The 25,010-nt window shown below is 41.8% G+C and overlaps 1 protein-coding gene across 2 annotated transcripts in view; it reads right to left on the reverse strand.

The window, feature by feature from the left end:
• Positions 1-25,010, reverse strand: part of PGBD5 (piggyBac transposable element derived 5) — a 79,088-nt gene that overhangs the window by 24,474 nt on the left and 29,604 nt on the right. For both annotated transcript variants that reach the window (XM_044420693.1, XM_044420702.1), the window contains exons 2-3: positions 15,032-15,459; positions 5,621-5,755 (exon numbers count right to left, since the gene is read on the reverse strand). In XM_044420693.1, coding sequence (XP_044276628.1) covers positions 5,621-5,755; positions 15,032-15,459 — 563 coding nt within the window. The remainder of the gene's footprint in view (positions 1-5,620; positions 5,756-15,031; positions 15,460-25,010) is intronic.

A 25,010-nucleotide genomic window follows, 5' to 3' on the forward strand; every position in this document is an offset into this window, starting at 1 on the left:
GCACCCACCTGGCCATTATTTTAGTGTCTCATTTGGAAGTTACTTCCCCTGTACTAGGGCCTCTACTGATTGATAAGTTGGAACAGATTCAGAGATGAGTTGCAGAGTTCATAAAGGGCAACCCTACAAGGATAAGCGGAATTAAATGGAATATGTTTAACTCGGGTAAAATAAGATTAAGGAAGGACAATTATCAAACATTTAAAAGTATAACAGGCTAGAAAATGAATAAACCATTCTTTACCCTTGCCCACCAAGGACAGGACAGGACAGGAAACTGTCATTTTAAATGCCAAAGTAGTATGTTTCCTGGCTGCAACAGCAATTCCAGCATGCAACTTGTTCCTTTAAGCAACTGTAGCAATTCTGTTGTTGGGCAGCTTACAAAGAGAGTTTGGGCACTTGAAATGCTTCAGTCAGGAGAGCGAACTTGACTAAAGGATGAACATTTGGTTCATCCACATGCTGTAATTCCTGCCAGGGAATCAAGGCAAGAGTGTTCTGGTCCATGCTGTGATTCTTTTTGTGGTGAGGCTACAGAGTGGAGGAAAAGGAGGCAGAGCTACTCCCAGGGTCCTTTGCTGTCATTTCCCAAGGCAACTCCCTGATTTTTCCCGGTCTGGTCTGGCTATAAATCCTTCTAGGTTTTGTGTGGGTCTCTGTGTGGGCAATAACCTGATTTTGGCTTGCTTGGGTTTCTGTTTCTCAGTCTGCCTAGGTGCCCAGTCATCCATTCTCTGATCTCACTGCCTCCCTTTCCTTTTCCTACAATACTTACCTACTTGTTTCTTTCTGTTCCTACTCCAACCTTCTTGAAACTGTCTTCCTTACTGATACTCAGGCCTGTGGCTGATTCTGCTTCTCAACTGAATTTTCTGTGCTATAGTGGTAAGAAACAGAATTTCTGCTGCTGGGCGAATTTCTGGTGCAGGCACCACCTTCAAAAGATAGGTTTTCTTCAGGACAACAGCAGCAAAGGCTGGATGTCACATCCAGCTTGATCTGTTTTTAAGAACTGATCCTCACATGGTACCAAATATGTGGCTGCCAGATGTATTCAGGTCAGAAATGAAGTTTGATTAGGACGATTGATTCATGCAAGAGCTCCATCAGAGATCCCTTGCTCACTATCAAGTATTTCTTAAAATTTGCATCTGTTTGGCATACCATAATAAATCCTTTGCAAATTTTAATACCGAGTGCACAACAGAAAAGGACTATTATTGAAGCTACTGTATAATCAAGATTTTGGCTGTCACTGAACCCAATTCAACACTTGTACCTGATTTCCTGAGTTCAGTGGGTCTGCTCTAAGTAGGATTAAATCTTGGTCCAATCCTGGAATAACAGATTCCTATACTTGCATGGGATACCTGACTTCTTGACAGGTAGGATCCTCCTCCTACATAATAGGTGTCAAAATGCTTTTGATATGACATGGAGAGTCTCCTATTCAGTAAAATAGGAGACTCTCCTAGTTCATTGAATAGGAAGTGGCTAAATTCCACTGGGAATGCCCAAGCCCTTGGGCAAACCAGAGGCAGCTCTTTGGATCCCAGCCTGCATCAGTAGCAATTGTTCTGTTGGGATTATTCCCTCACACAGATAGTGGCAGAGAGACTACCTTTCTTCTCATTTAGCTCAATTATCTCTTTGTAGGAACCCAATACTTAGATTCAACTACAGCCTCTTTTTGGTACATTGAGCAAATTATTGTTTTCCTCCTTCACAGAGCAGCAGGCATTCTGCAAATAAGTGGTTGACTTCCATGTGGCCTTTGTATAAATGCACTCGGGAGGTCGTCAACATAAAACTGAAGGCAGTATTTAAGTCTACAGTTACTGGGATGGGAAGTGGGGAAATCTCACATCTGTTTTTGCAGCTGTGATATTGATGGGTTCACACTCTGAAGTGTTCATTTTCACAACTTTTTCAGAAGCCTTTTCCACCTGACCCTTTCAAATAGGAAGACAGAGCTGTCAAGATGTGCATAGACGAAGGCTCTGGAGATTGTTTTGAAAATTATTTGGATGCAAGTCAAACCTGAGTGTCAATTTCATTATTTTACTCAAGCTGTTGAGCTTGATCCCGTGATGCGCTGAATGTCATCCATTTTCATTGACTCTGACAGTTTGAAGATGTATGTTAATGGAGATGGACGGAGGGCAGAAAATGATTATATTTAGAGCTCTGTATATCTGGAACTTTTCCAGCAAGTCTATATTCTGAACAGATCTCATGTCTGATCTATACCTGTTCTCCTTCAATGCCAAGGTCCATGCAGGTCAACTGAAAGCCTGTTCTTCGAGAGGTCTTTGTGTGTCACACACATGGGCTTTGTGTTTGCACAGGGCCTGTTTTAGGAAAGCTTCTACAGCTAAGTGTTCAATTGGGTGGGGGTCTGTCCCCTTCCTGTTCCCGGGAACTATGAGGATGGGCAGGAGCCTCTGCTTGTTTTCAACCGCAGCTGCTCCTTGATCAGGAATCACTTTTCTCTCTGCCACCCTAGTACTCAGTACTCTTTCTTATGTTTTTCTCGGGTATGTCCTCCCCTCTCTTGCTCACCACAAACCTCTCTTTGTTCCTTCAACAATCCTCCCTTTTTGCATTCTTTATTTTAAAAATCTACATATATCTTATCCACTTTACTGTCTACCACTCCTCACACCTTTCCCCGAGTGCCCTGTACATATCGTCTTCTTCCCCATTTTCCCACCTTTCTCTTCTGCATGATGGCTTTCCACAACCGTACTTACTGCAGGAGCAAGATGCCCCCATCAGATGGGCATCCCCTTTGCCTCCTGGGTCTTGGTGAGGGACACGTCACAGAGGCCTGTACTCATTGCCAGGCTTCACAAAACACACCCAGAAACACCAGGCCAACCAGCAAGAGACTTTGTTGAGGAAGAAGACCCTCCAGGGGGCTGACTCTTCCAGGAAAGGGTGGGGTTGTCCTTCTATGTCTATGACGAGACCATTTGCTGGGCAATCATGTGGCCAGGAAGACTACAAAAAGATGGCTTCCAAACTCCACATTAATCAGAAATGCTGACTGTCCACAAGGCATTAATCTTCTTCCAGACCTCCTTACATGGCCAGCACATGTGGACAACATGACCATGAAGTATTATATCAGCAAGCGGGGAGGCACAGTCCATGGCACTCACCAAACTGGCCATAACCATCTGGGAATGGTGCATCACCAAAGACATCACAATCATGGTGACTAACAGCAGGGAAGAACCATGTTCTGGCAGAAGCCCTCAGCCATGCAAGTCTGGACTCACATGAACAAAATGGTCCTCCACAACAGGTGGGGGATACCACCAGTGGACCTTTTTGCCACAGCCCACAGCACTACATGCCCCCAGTTCTGCTCCAGGGTGAGGCAGGATACTAGCTCCCTGGGGGATGCCTTCTTCCTCAAATGGATTGGGACTCTGCTCCACATCTTCCTGCCATTCCTGTTGATCACCAAGGTGATCTCCAAAATCCAGAAGGACAAGACGGACTGTGTCCTCATCACCTGCTGGTGGCCAAGACAAATGTGGTTCACTCGACTCCTTCAACGTTCCCAGGGGAACACCTCTCTCACTCCCAGGTCCTAATATCACTGGGGCCAAGTCCTTCATCCAGATGTTGGAACTCTATGCCTCATGGCCTGGAGAATCATCCCCTGGTATTGGGAGGAGTGACCTTGCCACCCGAGGTGTCATCCATACTGGACCCAGCTCTCAAACTGTTCATAAGAAAATCCTACTTGGCAAAATGGAATGCCTCCACAGCCTTCACACACCAAGAAGGTTTTGACTCACAAAGGTCCACCATTGAACAAACCCTGCACTTTCTGCACCCTCACTTCCAGGACAGCCTCAGCCTTTCCTCAATCCATGTATATCTGGCAGTCATCTCCTCCTTTCACCCATCCATTGAGGGGGCACCTCTTTTTGCAACACTCTAGTATGCTGACTGCAGAGAGGGGCTTCACAACATTGTCTCCTCCACTTGACTCTGCATCCTGGCATGGAGCCTGTTGATAGTGTTACAGGCTCCATGCCAGGATGCAGAGTCAAGTGGAAGAGACAATGTTGTGGAGCCCCTCTCTGCAGTCAGCAAAGAGAGGCTCTGGCCAGCAGAGAGGGGCCTTGGCCGCAACCAACCTGGGCCTCCAATCTTGGAAGGTGGCCTTTCAAGTGGTCATTACATTGGCCTGTCACACCAGTGAGCTCTGTGCCCTCTGGGCAGGACCCCCTGCCCATACCTTAACTTCCACAAAGACAGTACTTCTGCAAGACAGCTGCAGAGTAGCCATGTGGTCCATGCCCTTGACATTTGTCAGACACTACAGGTTGGGCAGCCGTGCAAGGGCAGAGTGAGCCTTTGGCAGGACAATCCTCTCCTCCATTCTACATTGACAACAACATCTCTCCATCCTTCACAGGATAAGCTAGCTAGTTCCCCACACATGTGATGCACAGAGACCACAAAAAAGAAAGGCAGGTTGCTTACCTGTAACTGTCATTCTTTGAGTGGTCATCTGTGCTTTCACACAACCCACCCTTCAACTCTACTGTTGTTTCTTCAAGATTGCCTCCTTATTCTCCATGGATGCTTGGGGCTGGACTGCACTGGGGCCCTCTTTCCTCCCCTGGATCTAGAAAGCCATGACAGTCTCCCTAGGAACTGAGGTGAAAGCAACAGGATGGGGAAGGGCTCCTGCCCAATCGAACATTTAGCTACAGAAGCTTCCCAACAATAGGATCTGTGCAGGTCCAAAGCCCATATGCATGATGCACAGACGACCACTTGAAGAATATAGTTACAGGTAAGCAACCTGGCTTACTTATCATACCCTGGTCCCATGATGTTCTTTTAATGGATAAAGACAGAAACTGTGATGAAAGAGTTGGAGATACGGCTACTTCTCATGCTAGTGGGAAGGGGCATAATGTTAGCATAAAAACTGATGAGGATGGTAAGATATGTGTTTCCCACTTCAGATTACAAGCCAAGTGCAATCTTCTTTGAAATTTGCACCCAGAGTGTAATGGTTTCAGTATCAGCACTGTCAGAGCCCTTCCCGCCAGTTCCCTTTCTCTTCCTAAAGAAACTTACCCATGTGAATGGGAGGAACAGGTAGCAAGAAAGGCTTGCTGGAAACAGAAGTCTTATAGGTCTCATTCTTAAGGTCTTGACACTTTTGCTTAAAAATGACATTTGCTGCTGGAGTTCTTAACTTGCTATGTCCCTTGGCCTAATTCATTGAATCAGGGGGTATAAGAAAGTATAACTCATCATTTATTAGGTTTTTGCTTGAGAGAAGACTGGCGGAGTCAGCTGGAGATGAACTATATAAGGACTATTTGTTATCATTGTCATGAGTGAGATTTCTAACTGGTTCATGCAGGAAGTTGCTGCTAGGAAAGGCATATTAAATATTTTCCTTCCCACTAAAGATCTTGGGAAAGTTTTGTGAAAGCATGGACTTGTGACCAAAGTCTTTTACTGTACAGGAAAGATGCTGGCTCCCTGTTATAACCTGTTGAAAAGTGTCCCCAAAGCCCATATTCTCTATCCAGAAGCTTGAAACTGGGTTTACAGCAATTCCACTGGCTCTTACCTGGCATATGAAACCAGTGGATGAGCACTGACGAACCCAGAGACTGAATTTCCGCTTTTTCCTCTTGCGCAACTCTCGCTCTGTGCAGGTGGCAATAAAAACTGGATCTTCATCGATCAGAGGTTCATGGAGTACCTACAATCATGACAAGGTAAGAATTATTTGTTCCTTGGCAGAAGCTGTGTTTTAAATACCTCTGAGGCAAACATGGGAGAATGGCCTGAGTGTTGGACTTCGACTTATCTTCATAAAGCTGAAAATGTTATGAGAAGCCACTGGCCGAATGCACCTCACTGAATCACTATGAAGTGACATGGGTAACTCCACACAGAACTCTGACAACTCTGAGCACCTTGGGGAAACATCAGTCTCCAGATGTTATTACATAAGGATTTCTCCCTGTTTCCTCTTTTCTCCCCTGTACTGGAGAGCCAAATGCCACCTGAAATACCCAGGCAGCAAAGAAAGATTGTGATCAAATGGCTGGATCCAGACGTACTCATGCTTACAGCAAATCCACCACAATCAATATGACTTGTTCCACTGATTTCAGTGGGTCTATTTGAAGCATAACTAAATCTGGGTCCAACCCAATATATAGAAAAAGTATTATTCAAACACTACAGATTATCCCAATGCATTTTAAACTAAACCTTTTCAAGGGTTGATGTCCGTTCTATATAGATGGTTACATATACATTTATTAACATGCATTACATATATACATACATATTGTGCAAATGCACATGGACACACATATTGGAAAAATGCAGAAGTCTGTATGGTCTACTTCACTGTCTCCAGTATAACCATTACAATTGCCTCAGATCTGGGGAGATATCCACTGTCTTTACTTAGTCCTTCTTGCTCCAATTAATTATCATTAGTGAAAACATTTTCTTTTAGCACTGATGAATTTCTAGGCTTCAAAGTGTGGCAAAGAACAGCTTGCCTATAATGAACTTGCTCCCTCTTGAGAACATCAGTTTGGTAATTTTAATTCCCTCCAGAATGTTAATCTTTGGCTGAGTTCATGGTGGGTATTGCCAGCCATATTCTGCTTCTCCAGAAACCAACAGCATGAAAGCATCAAATGACCTTTTAAAAAACAAAGGTTACTTATTCAAAACATGGATTTGTTTTGGTAAACATCTTTCATGGCAACTAACTTCTTCAGTGCATTGCAACAGGACTCAACATTGCAATTATCACACAAAATGAGATTAGCATCCACAGAGGAAAAATGTGTAGAAACAAATGGATATATATTTATTACTTTTAAAAAATCTTGCTTATCTTGGAGCCAACAGCCGGAACATCTGAAGCTGTTGGTTGAAGTCCAGTACAGAAATATATAAAAATAAATGCATCCAGCACTGGGAGAAAGCCTTACTGTTGAAACACATTGGTCAAAGGTGAGGCTGCCCGAGTCCCAATCTTCTAGTAGTGGCCGGGAATGGCCATGTTCAAACCACAGCCAGTTCGAAGATGCTAGAAGCTGCAATCCAACATATCTTGTGGGGACCAAATTGGGGAAAGCTGGCATATTTTATCTAGCTGATTACTATAATCTTATCTGCTCAGCCAGTGGAGCAGACCACAATGTATTTGTATGCCTGTCCTAAAACCTGGCAATGTCAATTAAGTCTCCCACCAATAATTGTGTACAGTACATCTTCACACTCAGTGCAGCAGCTGTCTGGAAACTTACATTATTAACTGTAACACTGGAGTGAGGTTTATGGCCTAAAAATTCAACATAATTGGGATTGCAATATCAAAGGATGATGCCTTCCTCCAGAGGTGTGAATATTGTTATTTATTTATTTATTTATTAAAACATTTCTATGCCGCCCCTTGCCGAAGCCTCGGGGTGGCTCACAGCACCAAATAAAATTATATGATAGCTTATCCCCAGCATCCTCACACAAGCCCTTAATGATCCATCAAAGATTCACATCAGCATCTGGAAGTGCATTGGCAAACACACAGATATGATTAAAATAAAAAGGAGGGGGAGACTTGTGTGAGGGGCAATTCTGTGCAAATTCTGTTTGATATTCTATAGCATATTAACGCAGAGGCAAGGCTAACTATCCCAACCAACTCCTTTCTTCTCATACTGAATAACATTAAGTTGCCAATAACTATAAGAGAAAGAAACTTTCCAAGGGCTTCTGCGTTCAGAAGCGTCTTAGGGCTAAACAAGATGTGACAAGCCTGGCAAGACAAGATAGCTCTTCGTGTTACCAAGACGTGGGTGAGGAGCTTTGGATAATAATGGAGTGAAAGGGACACTAAAGAAAAATGAGATTATGCAGAAATTGAATGGCTTCTTTTCATGTCTTTGATGCAGTAGATACAGGGCAGGTACCTGTGCCTAATGTTTTAGGAAGGGAGTCTGAGGGAAATAGTGGTAACAAAAGATGAGCTTAACTTTGGTATATACATGCATATACTGGTATATGAGCTCCTTGGTATAAACATGAGAGGAAGGCAACTGAAAGTCACTGGACCCAGATGGTAATCCATCCCAGAGTTCTTAAAAAACCTCTCAAATATGAAGTTTCTGGCCTTTTCCCCCCCTCAAAATTATGTGATCTGTATGTAACATTAGCTTCTGTATCTGTGGTTGATCTTACACTAATTTTTAAAAGGGATACAAGGGGCATCAGGAAAATTACAGGCCAGGTACTTTAACATACCATCTGTGCTGGGTACAGAGATCTGTAACAGGTTAAAGATTCTGGGGATAAATGGCAAATTGTCCCAATGGAGGCATTTAAGCAGTGGGGTCCCACAGAGATCTGCATTAGGACCAGTGCTTTTCAACCTATTCTGTTCTGCAATTAGGAACAAGCAGTGAAATGGGCAAAACTGCTGATGACACCAAATGATTCAGGGTGTTCAAAACAAAAAGGTTTCTCCAAACTGGGAGAATGGGCGTCAAAATGACAAAATGTGATTCAGTGTTGGCACGTGTCAAGTAATGCATGTTGGGCAGAAAATCCAAACTTCAAAAACCCAAATCAGTATAAACCGATGGGATCTGAGTGAATGGTGATCGATCAAGAAAGAGTCTTAAAGTTGCGGTGGACTGCTTGATGAAAGGTCAGCTGCTGTGAAAAAGGCAAACGCCATATTAGACATAATTAGGAAAGAAACTGAATATATATTATATTGCAGGTCTGCCTGGCGCCATCGTTATTTGTTTTTCAGCGCCAGGTGAAGACCTTTTTATTTAAGCGTCATTTTAATTGTTAACAATATTTGCTTATTTATCTGGCCAGGGCGACTTCTTTTACATTGTTATTTATTTTATATTGTTAATTTTATATTGTTATTCTTGTATTTTCTTCTATTTTATTAAGTTGTAAGCCGCCCCGAGGCTTCGGCAAGGGGTGGCATAGAAATGTTTTAATAAAATAAATAAATAAATACTCCCCTGTGTGGCTTCACGTAGAATACTGTGTATGCTTCTGGTCACCATACCTAAAAAAGGATATAGTAGAGTTGGAAAAAGTGTAGAAAAGTATGACTCAAATGCTCAAGGGAGTGCAGTAACTCCTATGCGTCAACGTGACAACTGATAAGATCATTTAGCTTTGAGAAAAGGCAAGTGAGGGGAGACATGATACAGGCTTACAGTATTACATGTGATGTACAGAAAGTGGACATTCTCTCCCGTTTCATAATACAAGAATCCAGGGTTATCCTAAGAAGCCATGGGTGGGATATTCAGAACAGATGACAAGACATACTTCTTCATACAGTACATAGCTAAACTATGGAACTGACCTCCACAAGATGTAGTGATGTCCATAAATTAGCATGGCTTTTAAAGGGGACTGGGGAAATTCATGGAGGAAAAGTCTATCAATGGCAGTTGCTGCAAAGCTGTTAGTCATGATTTCTAAACATATATCTATACCTATAAATCAGCATTCCTGGATTTTATGGAAATCCATGTCCCCTTTTTGGTGATGCAGCCTCCTTTTCAGCAATACAGAAGGAGGGCCCTTTTCTTGTGGTCCGATTGTTGGAGCAATTCATCATTATGGCATGCAGCTGAGGTAATAAATCCTTCCTTCACTTCCAAGTTACTTCCCCACAGTCTTTATAATCCTCTCCCAGTTGCTGTTCTCCTCAGCTGAGTTTCAATACTGGAAAGAAGGTTGGTAGTGAGAAAAGCACTTAGGGAGCAGCACTACAGGGAAGGGTGGTTTCAGCCCACCTCACCTAGATTTTGATCCCATTTCTCATTTTATGCATGATATGATTTGGCCTGATGGGTGTGCAGCTGTCACACTGAGGTGGGCCCTAATGTTACAGCCAATCATCAAACCACCTATTTGAGAATAGCTGGGATGATTCTCACAAACGTTTTAGAAAACAGGGAGGTTGTTGTTCTTGCATGCCATCAAGTTGTCTCTGACTTACGGTGACTACGAATGAACACCCTCCAAAATGTCTTGTCTTTTACAGCCCCTACTCAGCTCCTGAAAACTTAAAGCTGTGACTTCCTTTTCAAAATTGATCCGTCTCATCGGTGGTGGTCTTCTTCCCTTTAGCCTTCGACTTTCCCTAGCATCTTCTCCAGTGAGTCTTGCCCTCTCATGAAGTACAATGGCTTCAATTTTGTCAGCTTTGGTTCCAGGGAAAGTTCTGGCTTGATTTGAGCTAGGACACACTTGTTCATCTTTCTTTCAGCTGAGCATATTTGCAAAGCTCTCTTCCAGCACCATGTGTGAATGGATCTCTCCCCCCGCACCGCCACCCCCGTCCATCAGCTTTCTTCACTGTCCAGCCTTTACACCCACACATAGTTAGGGAAATGGGGTAAAGAAGGCTAGAACATCAACCATTTGGGTTCCTCTCACGAAGTTCAAACTAAGGAGAGTGCCTGGGTTTCAATGTCACTGAACACTTGAATACTCACTTTCCTGTGAAGTCATTCATTCATTTATTCCAGTAACCACATTCCTAAATTTAGGAACAACTTTATGTACCTTCCTATTTCATTTGACTATCAATTATTCTATGCATCAGCATATGTACCATTGTTAAACTTGGCATACTAGAAAATAAATTCAATATCAAAAACACCATTAAGAAAAGAGTTGCCAGAGTCAAGGGCTTTGGATAATTCATTTGAGCTCTGTGTCACAACACAGCCAAAACTGCCGTTTCAGCCTCTGCCAGTCAGAAATCTGTGCTCTTCAATCAGTTTGGAAGCCAAGCTGGCCAAGAGAAAAAGGGAATTCAAAAGGTGCATCAGTCTTCCAGGCAGGGTCAAATGCAGGTAATACTGGAGAGATCAAAAGCAGGGATTCACAGTGGACTACCTTTTCCCAAGACACACAGATTCTGCAGATTTACAGGCTTTTACTTTCTATAATTTTACACAAAGGTAGCCATTAGAAAATATGAAAAAAGTTTTAAAAGATATGCAGGCTAAAGCATGAAAATGTGTGTGGTGGTGGGCATTCACACATTTTCAAAGGTGTAAATTTGCACAAGTACAAATTTGCACAAAATGAACAGATGGTGCCTGACAATCCATGAAATGCAGATGGAGCAGTACAGATTCTATACCTTCCTAGCCAGGAGTTCAGCAGAACTTCTAGCACTATTTAATCCCGATTCAAATTGTGAAAAGGCAAAATATTCTTAGTGAAACAAAGGGAAACTGGGGAAATGCAGCATTCAGATTTACAGCAGCCTGTGACCTGGTTTGCATGATCAAATTAAGGCTGCTATTTCCCTAATGACCCAGTAAGGTGTGGCTTGTCATGTCTTCTGAGTCTGTGTGACATGGTTTGTTTGTGGGGGAAACAACCCTCAAATAATGTGTGTCTGTTGTAATTAGGGTAACAGAGCCTGACACATGCCACTGATTAAAGCAAGCCACCATGGCTTCAGTGAACCAGTCTATTATGCGAGCCAAGATCACATTTTTAAGCATCTGCTGTGAAACATATTAAAGCCTGATTCACACATACGTAATTTGATTTCTCAAATTCTTGATTACTGCCCACTGGAGGACTGGGATCTGAATGTGTAAACTGACACTGCTGAAAGCAGTTCATTGTGACGTGACACTGCTGGAAGGCTAAGTCATGACATACTTAACGCCATTGATTTCAATCAAGCCCAGGGCCAAACCAGATGCAGGGAGAGAGGCCTTAACAACGAGCTGCCATGACTTTCCTGATCAGCACCAGCCTTTCCCGTGGCAGCTCTTTGCATCAGGAAAAAGGTGCCCATTGTAAACTGCCAGGAGAACTTTGGCTAAAGGAGTACAGAAATATAATAAACAGAAATATAATAAACAGTAAATGCTCTTCCTGATACAATTGCAGCTGGTGTTAAACCAGACTAGGATCATGAGGGAGGGGGTGGATGGGTGAAGGCTTCCTTTAAAAAAAGGTCCACACGATCGTCAGCTCTATGACTTACATCACATCTAGTTTTATCCTTATCCGTCTTTATGACTATGCACATTTTTAGGTGAAGAAAGCTGATATGAAAGAACTGTTGGTATTTAGTTTGTGGATCACTACAGGTTGCCCTGCTTGCAACTCTGAACGCAAACAGAAATGAGAACACTTTAAAAAAATAATCACACATTTCTGCACTTAACACAACTGAAAAATCTGGGGGTAGTTTGAGAAGATCACACTCTGAAATACACATTTAATATGCTTTTACTCTGAATACTCTTTTTAAGGAAAAAGTTTCCGCATGACATTAAGTCCAATCATGTCCAACTCTAGGGGGCAGTGCTCATCTCTGTTTCTTAGCAGAGGAAGCCAGTGGGAAGCCTACACTTTTCCCACCTGAGGGAATGAAAAAAACAGGTCAAAAGCTAAAAGGGGAGCAAGCCAAACTCAACTTCATTTGGAAGAATGGAGAGAATGTCAGCAAGTGTGTCCATCACTGGCTCTCCCATCTCTAAGACAAAGCAGGTAGGCAGGCAAGCAACGTATGTGCCCAACAGAGATGTTACTGCAGTGCGGCATCCAGGAGTTATCAGTGGGCCCATAGTCATCAAGTGATGTCATCATGTGATGCTGGAATCATCAGATGAGGCAGTTCCAAGCACAAAACACTCTTGAGCCAAAAGAATTGGATTTAACTGCCCTCAGTGCACAGAGAGGCACAGAAACCCACCTCCTCCAGTGTTAGAGCTGATATGGCACGATGCTATACACATTTGCTTATTTGTTTTATGCATTTGCTGACACTTTTATGCTTCTTTTTAGAGCACAGTCTTCATCTAATAAGTTTGTGTATGTTGCATTTTCATTGAGGAAAAATCATCTCATCAAATTCTCATGTGTTCAAGTTTAATTTAATAATTACTGATAATAAGATAATTAGAAGGCACAAGTTGAATTAAGGGATTCCTGTGATGTATAGCTAGCAAAATTAAAATCTGTAGCTCTTGCTGCCTAATGATTTTGGTACCTCATTTATTGGTGACCGGATTCAATTAAAAGGATTAACAACAATTTAGTGAAAAGAAGCATCATACAAGAACTTTAGCTAATTTTGTAATCAAATTTTAATCAGATCATGTCTGTCTAAATTTGGGGTGAATTTGCACATACATAGCATGATGTACAACATGCATCAAGATGTATCTATATAATGAAAGCACCTCTGGTAGCACATGTAAAAGGTATCACACCAATTAAACACAGCAATGGGAAATACTGTGGATGTTGCCTTGTTAAAAGGCACACGCTTTCATTGTTTCAAATTTAGGGCTAAGTTGCAGTGGTGATTGAAAGCAAGGCCAAATGCCTGGACGATGTTCTTCATGAGAAGCAGCACCAACAAGTCAAGCTGATTGCAAGCAAGCCAGCAAGCAAGCAAGATGCCTCACAAGGTATCAGTAGAAAAATACTAAATTCTGGCTGGCCCAGCATATTATCTCTATCTCAACATACCATCTCACAAATAGTACTAAGAGGACTTCCATCATTTTTACTGTCAAAATAAAAAGTCACTTTCCTTGTTCTTATTTCTTATTCTATAACACATTTACAAAGGTGGATCAATTTTTGCTAACTTCAGATGAAATAACTTTGATATAGCACCTGTATGTTTTCCTTAACATTGCTGGCAATGATGGAATTTAATTGAAAAATGATACAGGGGAAAGGATTAACATGCCATCCCTCACTACTATTGTCCTGATGTTCACTGTGTTCATGCCTTCCAATAATAATAAAAATTATATATATGTGTGTGTGTGTGTGTGTGTGTGTGTGTATGTATGTGTGTATATGTATATATGTGTGTGTGTGTGTGTGTATAGTTGCAAATGTAGGAGATCATGATCATGAAACTTGCCATCTCATATCTAGACTGGCATAAGTTAAAAGTCATTTTCGGTGGTTCTCCTCATGTGTCATGTGTGCAGAACTTCCTTCAGCCTCAGGATCAGAAAAGCTCTTGGAAATCCAAAACCAAGCTGGGCAGGGGAGAAGGGAAAAGGGGAAGAACCAATGACAGAAACAAAAGTGCCACCACATTTTAGCTTAAATTTCTTACTAACAGTAACTAAGGCTCAGAGCAGCATTTCAGACATTAAGAACAGATCTATACTGAGGAAAAGCCAGACAACTACCACATTATCAACAGTTGTGGACAAAGAGTAGTTCTGGGGAAGGGGGAAAGACCATTTGGGATAGCCTGGAGAGCTGAATTAGAGCCCCAGGTGGGGCAGATTTGGCCAATGGACCCAAGATTCAATGCTCTGCCATATGTGATTACCACTGCATTAAGAGGAGAACAAGGACCAGTCTGTTGGCCCAGGCTCTCCTGTGTGTCTCTTCTCACAGCATCTCTCAAAGTCCTTCACTCCTAGAGGCTCCTTGCATGCTTTCGAATACTGATCTCCCAGCTTCTAAATTGCAGGGGAAATCTATGTGTTTAGAAGGCGTTCCTGCCTTCAGAAATTACCTCTTCAGTGTGCAACGGAGGTAATGTGCAATGAGGTCAATGGGCTTGCACCCACACACATTTATGAACCTAGAAAGGAAGAAATATGACACTGAGAAATGAGGGTCACACTACGAAGCTGCTAAATGCTGAGGACAAACGAACCGAAGGTTCCATCATGCCTCTAAGTGTGGATGTGTCACCAGACACTGTTACCACCTCCAACTCCTGGATTAGTGCAACTGCACACATATTTGAAAACAGGTAAAACATACTGGGCATGCACTTTAAAAAAAAAAGAGTAATGTGCAGTCACACAAGTTCCCCTTTATTTTGGACTAGGAGTTCCTACCTCATTGATCAGCTCTTCATTCACCTACCAGGTAAATGTATGTCCTGCTGTTTTTGTCCAAAACGGAGTAAGTTAAGAATGTCCATAACCAAAAAATCAACACTCACCTGGGTTTGGGAAGGCTTAAAAGCCACGTCGAAGCTCTTTTGCAGAGAGTCCAGAAAGGGTTGGATTTTGTACAGGCCATGTGTAGTCTGACTCGAACGGAAGGCCACAATATGGAAGTACTTGAGGATCTTCTCAAATCTTGACTGGGTCATGATCAATGCTATGCTCTTGTTGCTATAGAAACCACTACTCCAGATGCTGAGGACAGACTCGCAGTGGTGAGTGCTTGTGGATATCATATATGCAAGGAAAGCCTTAATTTCTGTCAGGGTTACATCAATCCAGGCATCATCACTCCCAAATCGCTCCTGGTACTTCTTGGCATACATATTTGTTTGCACCACCATGTTCTTTAGTATGTTGTCAGGGACAAAGAGTTGGAAGAAATCCATGGCACTGGCAGTCAGTGGCATTTTGCAAGTCGGGCCTAAAAGTAAAAAATGAGATGCTCACACTATGAGTAACATAGCTGAGAACTGGATAATTATGCTTAGGTCTTCCACTTCCATTCAAATGAAGGACTGTTTCTTACTAATTGGTAGTCAGAGGTATGCTGCACCAGTGGTAAAATTAATCAGGGGAGATCATTTTAAAAATCTGTACCAGCCCAATCCAACTTCAGTGCCAAGAAAAGCTGAATTCTGTGAAGATTACACAAATTATGCAGTTCATTGGTATAGCTGATCTTATGTTTCCTTAATTAACAGTGCAATCCTGTACATGCCTATGCAGAAGAAAGCCTCACCGAATTCAATGGGACTGACTGCGCATAGGTGTACACAGGATTGTATCTTTAGTCTGCATTTACCATAGTTTACTAATGCTAAATCATGGGGAAAGAGGTGGTGTGGGAATAAAATACACACGATACAGAAATCCTTCTTCCATCCAATAGAAATCATGTAGTACAATCCTATACAGTTTATTTTATCCCTATGCTATCCCATTTCAGTCTTTTCAAGAAAATTTTCCATTCCTGATGGGCAGATCAATACTAAGCCGATTGGCTAACTAGGCAACGTAAATCTCCCACAAAGGAATACATCTGCACTGTGGGTTGAAAAGGTAGATGGACATGACAGGAGTCTAATAAGCCTGTACTCTTTACACTCTGTTCTGGCTATGATAAGAACGCCTGCTTCCTGTAGTCTTCTTGTGGGATGCTACATACAAAGGCAGCGAAGAGCAGAAGAAAGACCGAGAGAGAGCAAAGGAGAAACAAACAAAACACACATCCAATTTGCCAGCCTGCATTATGGTTCAAAAAACTTCAGTGTATCACAGGGAGCTAAGCAGGATGTGCATTCACAATTTTTTTATTATTATTATTTAAATAATTTTAATTTTTAAATAATTTAAATAATTTTAAATGATAATAAACCACTACAAAAGAACACAAATATAAAATACATAATAAAAATAGAAGTAAAGGCAACACAAGATACAACCCCCCCATATAAAAACAACTAGTGTACCCCTCCCACAGAACCATGGCTGCATAATATTTATTCATTTCTTCTTTGCTTCTAGTTCTAACTTTCCACTCTTTCAGGAATACCCCTTTCCGTCCAAAATTGCACTAAACAACCAAAGTTTAATACTCTTTCATTTTATTAGTACATATGCAATAAATAAATCCCATATATTATTAAAATCATTCTCTTATCAATCCTTTTTTCATCCTAATCCCACATCTCAATTTATCATTAACAGCTGTATCCCAAACTTCTTTATACCATTCAATTAACTGAAGATCCCCTTTCGCCTTACAATTCTTTGCTATTAACAATTTTTCTGCTGTTGCCAAATTTATTATTAATTCTTCAATGCTCCATTTCCATTTCTTCTTATAAAATATTAACAACAATGCTATTTTGGGATATGCCTTAATTTTTAAGTACTATATCTCACCAAACCCTTTAAGAACCATTATCCAAAATATTGTAATATTTTCACAATCCCACCACATATGGAAATAGGTACCCATTTTTTGCCTACATCTCCAATATAAACTAGAGCATTATCCATATACAATAATTTTACTGGTGTCAGGTGTTAGCATTTCCATGCTAATTTTTTTCCTGAATTCTTATTGGCATACTTTAATATTCCCTTGTCTCATACGTTTCATGGGCTCTCCCGCACTGGAGGCATTCAAGATGAAGCTGGACAGCCATCTATGACAGATGTTTCACCTTGCATTCCAGCATTGGACTCAACGGACTTACTGGCCCCTTCTAACGCCACTATTCTATGATCCATTCACAAGTATGGGTTGGGTTAAGGTTCTGCCTTACCTTTTGATGGAGGGCTTGTTTTGTAGATTGTTCCCTTACCTGAGTTGTGGGGATTCCCCTCCCCAACACAGCGCAGCTCAGCCCATTCAGCAGAGCACCTGACTCTCTGAGTAGAAGACTACACAGGCTCCTGCAGGATGGAGGTGGGAGATACACTGTGGCACGTGATCTAGAGTAAATCTAGATCTAAAACTTAGTGATTAGTTATTCCAACAGTTATATATTGCTGAATGGGTGACTTATTTATTTCCTTATATTGATATCCTTATATTGACTATTTTTTTCTTTCCAGGAACTCAAAATCGCTTTATGTAATCCTCCTCTTAGCCAACATTAAATATGTTTCTAGTGGAGCCAATGAAATTGATGGAGATTAAGTTAGGAGGACTTAAGTTACAATCGATGGAGGACTCAGTTGTCCTACTGATTGCAGTGAGTGTACTCTAAGCATCTCACACAAGCACATACACATAGACACAAAGCAACCTGCATTCCCAACAAAGATTTTCCTACGAAATCATATCCTTATCTTCATGCTTAAATCTTTGCCCCATAAGTACCTTGGAGTTTGCACAAAGAATTCCCATGCAATGGCCTGCAGGGCCTTCTTTACTACTTCTGCTTAGAAGCATAACCATGGATAATTATTTGATGGTCTATTAGACTGTTCTCTTCAGTAGTAACCCAACCAATAGGTAATTAAAAACAACCCTACACAATATTCTTCACTGAACTTCATGATTGTTTAATACAACAGTGAAGCTACTGATACTACTGGAAAATGTGTTTATAACTGTAGAAGATAGTTAAGAGCTACTTAGGCTCTTTAATGACTGCTGAATGGGCCCATAATAATGGTCCAAATAATATTCTTTAACTGGTGTTTTTCTATGGATTTAATGCAGAAACAATAAGCACTAGACTATACTTTAAACACCATTGATTCTTAAGTACAGTTTTTCTAATGTGTATGTTCTCTCAACAGTGAACTAGAGGCACCCAACCAGAAACAAACACAGCTCAATAGCTGTGATTCACCTGCAGTCTAGCATGAATTCAGAGTCCCAGAGGTACAAGACTTAGCAGGGGATAGGAAAGAGAACCAATAAACACCACTAGCTTCTATTTTCACTTATGCAGGCTTAGCTAGTCCCACACCCTGTTTATAAGAAAGGACACCAAATGGATGTGGTAGTTTACATTAATCTTCAACCTGCTGGCTGTATGTTGCTGCTGCTGCTATATTATCATCATCATCATCATCATCATCATCATTGCACTGTTGTTACCCCAGCCATCTTTTCGAGAGAAGAAAGAACTGGCAACAGGAAGATGAACAGGTTAGAGGAAGAGATGCTGCTGCCTTATACTGAGTGAGGCTATTGGTCCATCTAGTTGGTCCACAGGCAACCTCATGCTTCCCAGATGTCTTGTAATACAACTCCCATTAGCCCGACCTGTCATGGCCAAAGATGAAGGGAGGTGCAGTTCAAAATATCTAGGGAGCATCAGGTTGTTCACCTAACCACAGAGAAGGGCATTGGCACTCCAGGGTTTCAAACAGTGTTTGTCCAGCCCTTCATGGAAATACTGGAGAGATGACAGGGAGAGATTAACATAAACATTCTGAGCCAAAGTGGCTTAACTAAGCCAGCACAGTTTCTGGCAGTTGCCTGCAGGCACCCATTCCATAGCCCAACCCCTGCTCTTGGTTATTCTGCTGCCCAAACTTGGAAAAGGTACGTTGTTCATGTAGCTAACAAGCCACCTAGAACCCACAGGCTATTTTAGGTTTGTGAACGGTTTTGCAACCATGCCCACAACCTACCCCCACTGGTTTGGACAAGATGACGACTCACAAGTGGGGTTTGTGCTGTGGAACATGTGTCCAGCACATTCAGCAATGCTTCATTGAGCTGCTGTGGCTCAAAATGATCGTGCAACCCAGGTCAGAAAGAAATAAATAGAAAGTCAGTGAGAATTAAAAAATTAGCTCTACAAAGAGCTACAAAAATAGACAAAATCAAAACAACTTGGAAGATACTGCAATAAAAATTACAGATGGGTTCCAGATGCAGGTTGTGTTGATTTGATTTGGAAAGAGTTGATTTGGAAAGGTCAAAGACCATTAATTCTTTCTAGAACACAGCAGATAACCATATATCTGTAAAAGTTCTTCCTATACAGTGGTACCTTGGCTCACAAATGCCTTGGTTCACGAAAAAATCGGGTCACGAACAAAAATTTCTGAAAAATTTTGACTTGGTTTGCGAACACTGCTTTGGGTGGAGACCAAGATCACAGTCATCTTCCCCCCCACCCCAAGTGGGGAGATGGCCACGATCGCAGTTCCGTTCATGCAGGGAAGGTGTGTGTGATCAGAGGTGCGCTGCTGCAGGAAAGACGGGAGCAGCAAAGCAGATGGCCGAGATTCCACCTGTCTTTCCTGCAGGAGCGCGCCTCTGATCAGGCACACCTTCCCTGCACGAACGGAACTGCGATCGAGGCCATCTCCCCACCCCCAGCGCACTATTGCGCCCATCTCTCCCTCCCCCAGTGCGCCCGCAATTACGCCCGTTTTTCCCCCCCACCCCCGCCAGCGCACCGGGATGACAGGCACCTGCAGGGGTGACATGCGCCTGCAGGGATGACAGGCGTGATCTCGGTCATGCTGGGTGGGGGGGGGGGCAAGGAGATGGTCATGCTTGTGCTTGGGGTGGGGGGTGGGGGAGATGGCCGCGATCTTTGTTGTTGTCACTTTGCTTCACATTTTTCTGATTTAAAAAAATGGTTACAGAACGGATTAACCTTATTTACATTGAACCTTATGGGGAAATTTAACTTGGCTCACAACCAATTCGGGTCACGACCAGAATCCTGGAATGGATTAAGTTCGTGAGCCAAGGTACCACTGTACTAAGAATCACATATAGCATAATGGTGCATAAGATATTTAAACTCATCATAACATGAACTAAAGGGTGCAATGCCTTAAGAAACTTAGGGAATTATTTATTTAGAAACTTAAGGATGCAATTTCTTCCATGTTTACACAGAAGAAAGTCCTCTAACTCCCAGCATCTCCCAGTCAGCATGGGCTTTCTGGAAACTATAGGTCTTTTTTTGGTCAAAATATTCATAGGAATTGAACCCTAAATAAACAAACAAATAAATAAATAAATTCAAGTGCCCATGAAATTCTCAGAGCTGCACCCAACAATTTAAACTGTGATGCAATGTAAAAACATACCAGAAAAGAAAAAAATGAAAATGCAATTAAACTTATTGGTGCAAATGCAAACATGGCATAATTTAACACTTCTTTTCAAGCTTTTATTATAGTTTTTGTGACTGGACTATCTGTACCTGCTGCAGCTTTTTTTAAAATTAAGGCTTGCTAGCACAGCACGTCCCATTTTCTCAGATAAATACCATCAAAAAAGAATGACGAGCAGATGGGTTCCATTTTGCCCACTAACACCAACTCCGATCTTATCTGTTGCAGCGCTGGCAGTTCAATACACTGCACGAGGCACCCAGGGGCTGTTCATTCATGTAACTCTTGCACAGGCAAAGCCTGGCTCCGGAGAGATGTGTTCAGGACCTGGTACCTGCACTCTGTATCATTACAGCAAGTTCCGTTCCACAGGCGAAACATTCCAGTTCTTATCTTCATGTCATAAAAACAGCTCTGGAGAATGCGATAGGAGGATATAAGAAGGATAAGCCTACTAAGCCCATCTTTCCTTCTGATACAGCAGCCTTCTATCATATTTTCCATCCTGAATTTAAGGCATACCCCAAACTGCTAATTCAATACATTTCTCCAAGTTTATACTTGGACAAGACTAAAAACTGAGGCTGTGATCAGTGCACTGGAAATTCCCCACCCCCACATACACAGAAATCCTGCCTTCAAAATTATTTATGCCATTAAACAAGTGCGGGTGGCTTCTTTTGGGATTTGTGCCAATCATCTTGACTGGCACCCACACATTTGGCGACAGTTTGACGCTGGAAGCAACACAGCAGAATTGACCACAGGTAGGATGCTCAGCCTCCCTTCAGCATTGCAACAATCCACCTGGGCAAATCTCAGACTTGAACACTTCCTCCTCTGCTACGGGTGCAACCACAACTTGGCTGGAAGCTTTTTCTGACAAGCACAGCTTGCTGCATCACCCAAACCTGACAAACGGGTTTATCTTAACTAGACTGAGAACCAGTGTGCTGTAGTGGTTAACAGTACAGGACTGTGACTCAGGCAATCTGGATTCTAGTCCCCACTCAGCCATGGAACAAACTAGGTGACCTTGGACCAGTCACAGATTCTCAGCCCAACCTACCTCACGGGGGTGGGGGGTGGGGGGGTGTGCTAAGGACAAAACTGAAAGAAGGAAGAAAATTACATAAACCACCTTGAAAGGAAAAAAGGTGGAAACAAACAAATAAAACATTTGCTTGAAACAAGTCACTCACTAACCATGGATTAAAAAGCTAGCTCATTTTCACTAACTGTTACGAACCATCGAAGGGACGGCTGACACACTGAAGTGCATTTAACATGAAAAGACTCTTCAAATCTCCACGCAGCCACTCTGGTAGAGAAGTGGGGAAAGCACATAATCTCAAGTATCGCTCAGGTTTGTCATTGTAACACAAGGCCATGGCTTCGTATTATATGCAAATCATCTCAAAATGTCATGCTTCTAGATTGCATGACCCAAAACTGCAGTTTTGATCTAGTCAGGAGAACAGGAAAATTGGAGCCATGTTTTGATCAGTTCAGAGTGAGAATTTTGTTTTGTTAATTTTTCTTTTATAAGAACTTGTCAAAATTTGCAAATTTCTCCTTAAAAGATGGAAAGAACTTGAGATGTAAAAAAATATTAAAATGGAAGAGATTGTGAAATTGATAGGTTTAGCCATCTAAGCGGAAAGCTTGAACACATAGCTCTTAAAAGTCCAAATTTGAAAAACTGAGTTTTCCACCATCTTGATAGTGCTGAATTTTGGTTGCATCCTCTTTTTTTGGGCAGGCTCCCCCTTATCTATAGCTGCTATATGGTAGGCAAACACAACATGGTCCTCTTCATGCTAGGAATATCTGTACCTATTGAATTTGACTGCAAAAGTACAGGTATTCCATTTTTTCAGTTTGTTGATGGATAAGAACTTACCAAAACTCACAAATATCTTCATAAACATAACAGAAAGAATTTGAGATTAAAAGGAAAAATCAAATATGGAAGAAAACATGATTGACAGACTTATCCATCCATATAAAAAGTAAACTTAAGTGTTGCTGTGTTTTCTGGTTACTCATTTTGAAATTAAGAATTTAAAATAAAGTCCAAGCATAGAACTGGTAAACCATACCATAATGAACAACGGACACAACGAGCTCAAATTATTTCTTTGTCAATGTCCCGAGCCATTAAAATGGTAAGATAAATCTGAAATGAATTTACAATTCAATAAATAGTAATACCTTAGAAACTATCAATTATAAGCTCTTACTTCAGTTTTAATATGCTGTGGCTGACCTTTGATTGAAGTGACTAATGATCCTCGACTAAAGGGAAAAGTAAACTATCCCACTATACATGTATGTTATGTATTGACAGGACTGTCTTCTTTGAATAGCAAAAACCTCATCACAGTGAGGACTCCATGCACAGTCAAAGGCACCATCTGGAAAAATATGAGTCAACAAGTGAAATATATATAAACCACTTGCAGGTATAGCATTTTATTTTCCATAAGCATTACTTTAAATCCACCCCTTCCTAGTCATTCCCAGTAATTATCATACAAAGAAGCAATCATCATAGACTGATCCTATTCCAAGGGCCAGATTGGAATAAAATTGGTTCATTAAATAAAACCCAGCATCTGGGTGACCCACATAACACTGCTCAAAGCATTGAGATGAATGCTTTATATGCAAAAAGGAAAGGGCCACGGGGAAATGGGTCTTTTTCTTTGTTCCTGATTCCCAAGAAAGGCCTGCATGAGATGCTTTGTTCATCAGTTCATGTTTAACTCTGTGCAAATAAGGTAAAGTGTTCTTTTCAGGTGCATGCTAATTACAATTCAAGATTTCTAACTTCCTAAGAAAATGTAAAGGGTTAGCTTAAAGAACATTAAAATATCTTGCATGAGTCTTCCCCAGTAGATAAAAGGCATTTCAGGAGAAATGTACGGTAAATATTATAGGTTGATGTCTGGCTTCCCCCAGAACTTCCTGATTTCCCAGGGCTGGAGAAGATGCTTGTCCATTTCTCCATGCTGCACATATGCAGGAAGTACCAGCTGATCTAAGCTCTTACAGGGTACAGCAACCTTCTCCAAGCTGGTGCTGTCTCCTGTCTGGATCTGCAGCCTTGACACAGTGCCCCTGGTGCCATGATGCTGAGGAACAGCATGGTTCACCCTTAAAGTGAAGAGGCGAAGACCTTTTTATTTAAGCGGCATTTTAACTGTTAATATTATTGGATTTTATCTGGCCAGGGCGGCTTATTTTATATTGTATTTTTAATTTAATGCTTATATTTTTTAATTTAAGATTATAATTATTTTAATTTATTGGTGTAAGCCGCCCCGAGGCTTCGGCGAATGGGGCGGCATAAAAATGTTTTAATAAATAAAAATAAATAAATAAATAAATAAATGAAGTGCCTGTAGAAACAAGATCAGACCTGTAGGTTCTTCCAAGGATGGAAGCCTGTGCAGCTGGGAGCTCTGGAAGACTTTGAGGCCAGCAAGATCTGGCCATGGTAGTAATGAAAACACAAAACCGTGATATAACAATATAAAACCATATGAGAGAGAAAGAGAGATTGGTATAGTGGTTAGAATGCCCGACTTGGATCAGAGAGACCCAGGTTCAAATCACCATCTGGCCAAGAAGCTAACAGGCAATGCAACTCCACACATGCGCTCAATGGCATTTAGCAAATGGTGCACATGTCTAGTCAGCTTAGGCTGGTCACCCAGACTCTGTCAAACCTATCCCACAGAGTCATTGTGAGGACAAAATTGGGTGCTGGGGGAGTAACTATGCATGTTCTCCATAACCATTTCCAGGGCCTGAGAAATTAAATGAAAAGATGAAGGGGTCCTGAATTTATCCCATTTAGTCTTCTTTTAGCCACCCACAGGCCTTATGTCTCTGTTCTCCTACCTTCTATTCTGATTCTCATTTAGGTCGTCATTTTACCGGATTCTATTTTTACTGCCTTCCTTCCTCATCTTTCTTACCCATCTGTCCTCTTCTCCATGCTTGCTCTATTTATCGAAACATTGGGCGAGCAGATGGCAAGCTCACACCACAGATTTTTCCGAACCCCTGCAGCACCATACCCCTCCCCCACAAAAGCCTCTCCAGAGGGCTGAGGATCAAACAAACCACGAGAGCAATTTCTTATGGGAGAGGGAGGGGGGAATTGCAGCAAAATAGGAAACGTGTACAAGTGGTACAAATGAGCTTGCTTGATTTCAGGGAAGCCCCCCCCCCCACCACCGCAGCCCAATGAAACGCCACCCATAATGTCCATCCCCACAATCCTCTGGAGACAATTTTTAGGGGATACAGGAGGCTTCGGGGGAGGACAGGGAAGGGAACATCTGAAGCACAAGTTTGCCATCCTTTCATGTACCAGAGGGTATCAGCCACTGC

The sequence above is a fragment of the Varanus komodoensis genome, unplaced genomic scaffold (assembly GCF_004798865.1).
Source record: "Varanus komodoensis strain SLA01 unplaced genomic scaffold, ASM479886v1 scaffold1, whole genome shotgun sequence".
Classification (NCBI taxonomy): Eukaryota; Metazoa; Chordata; class Lepidosauria; order Squamata; family Varanidae; genus Varanus; species Varanus komodoensis.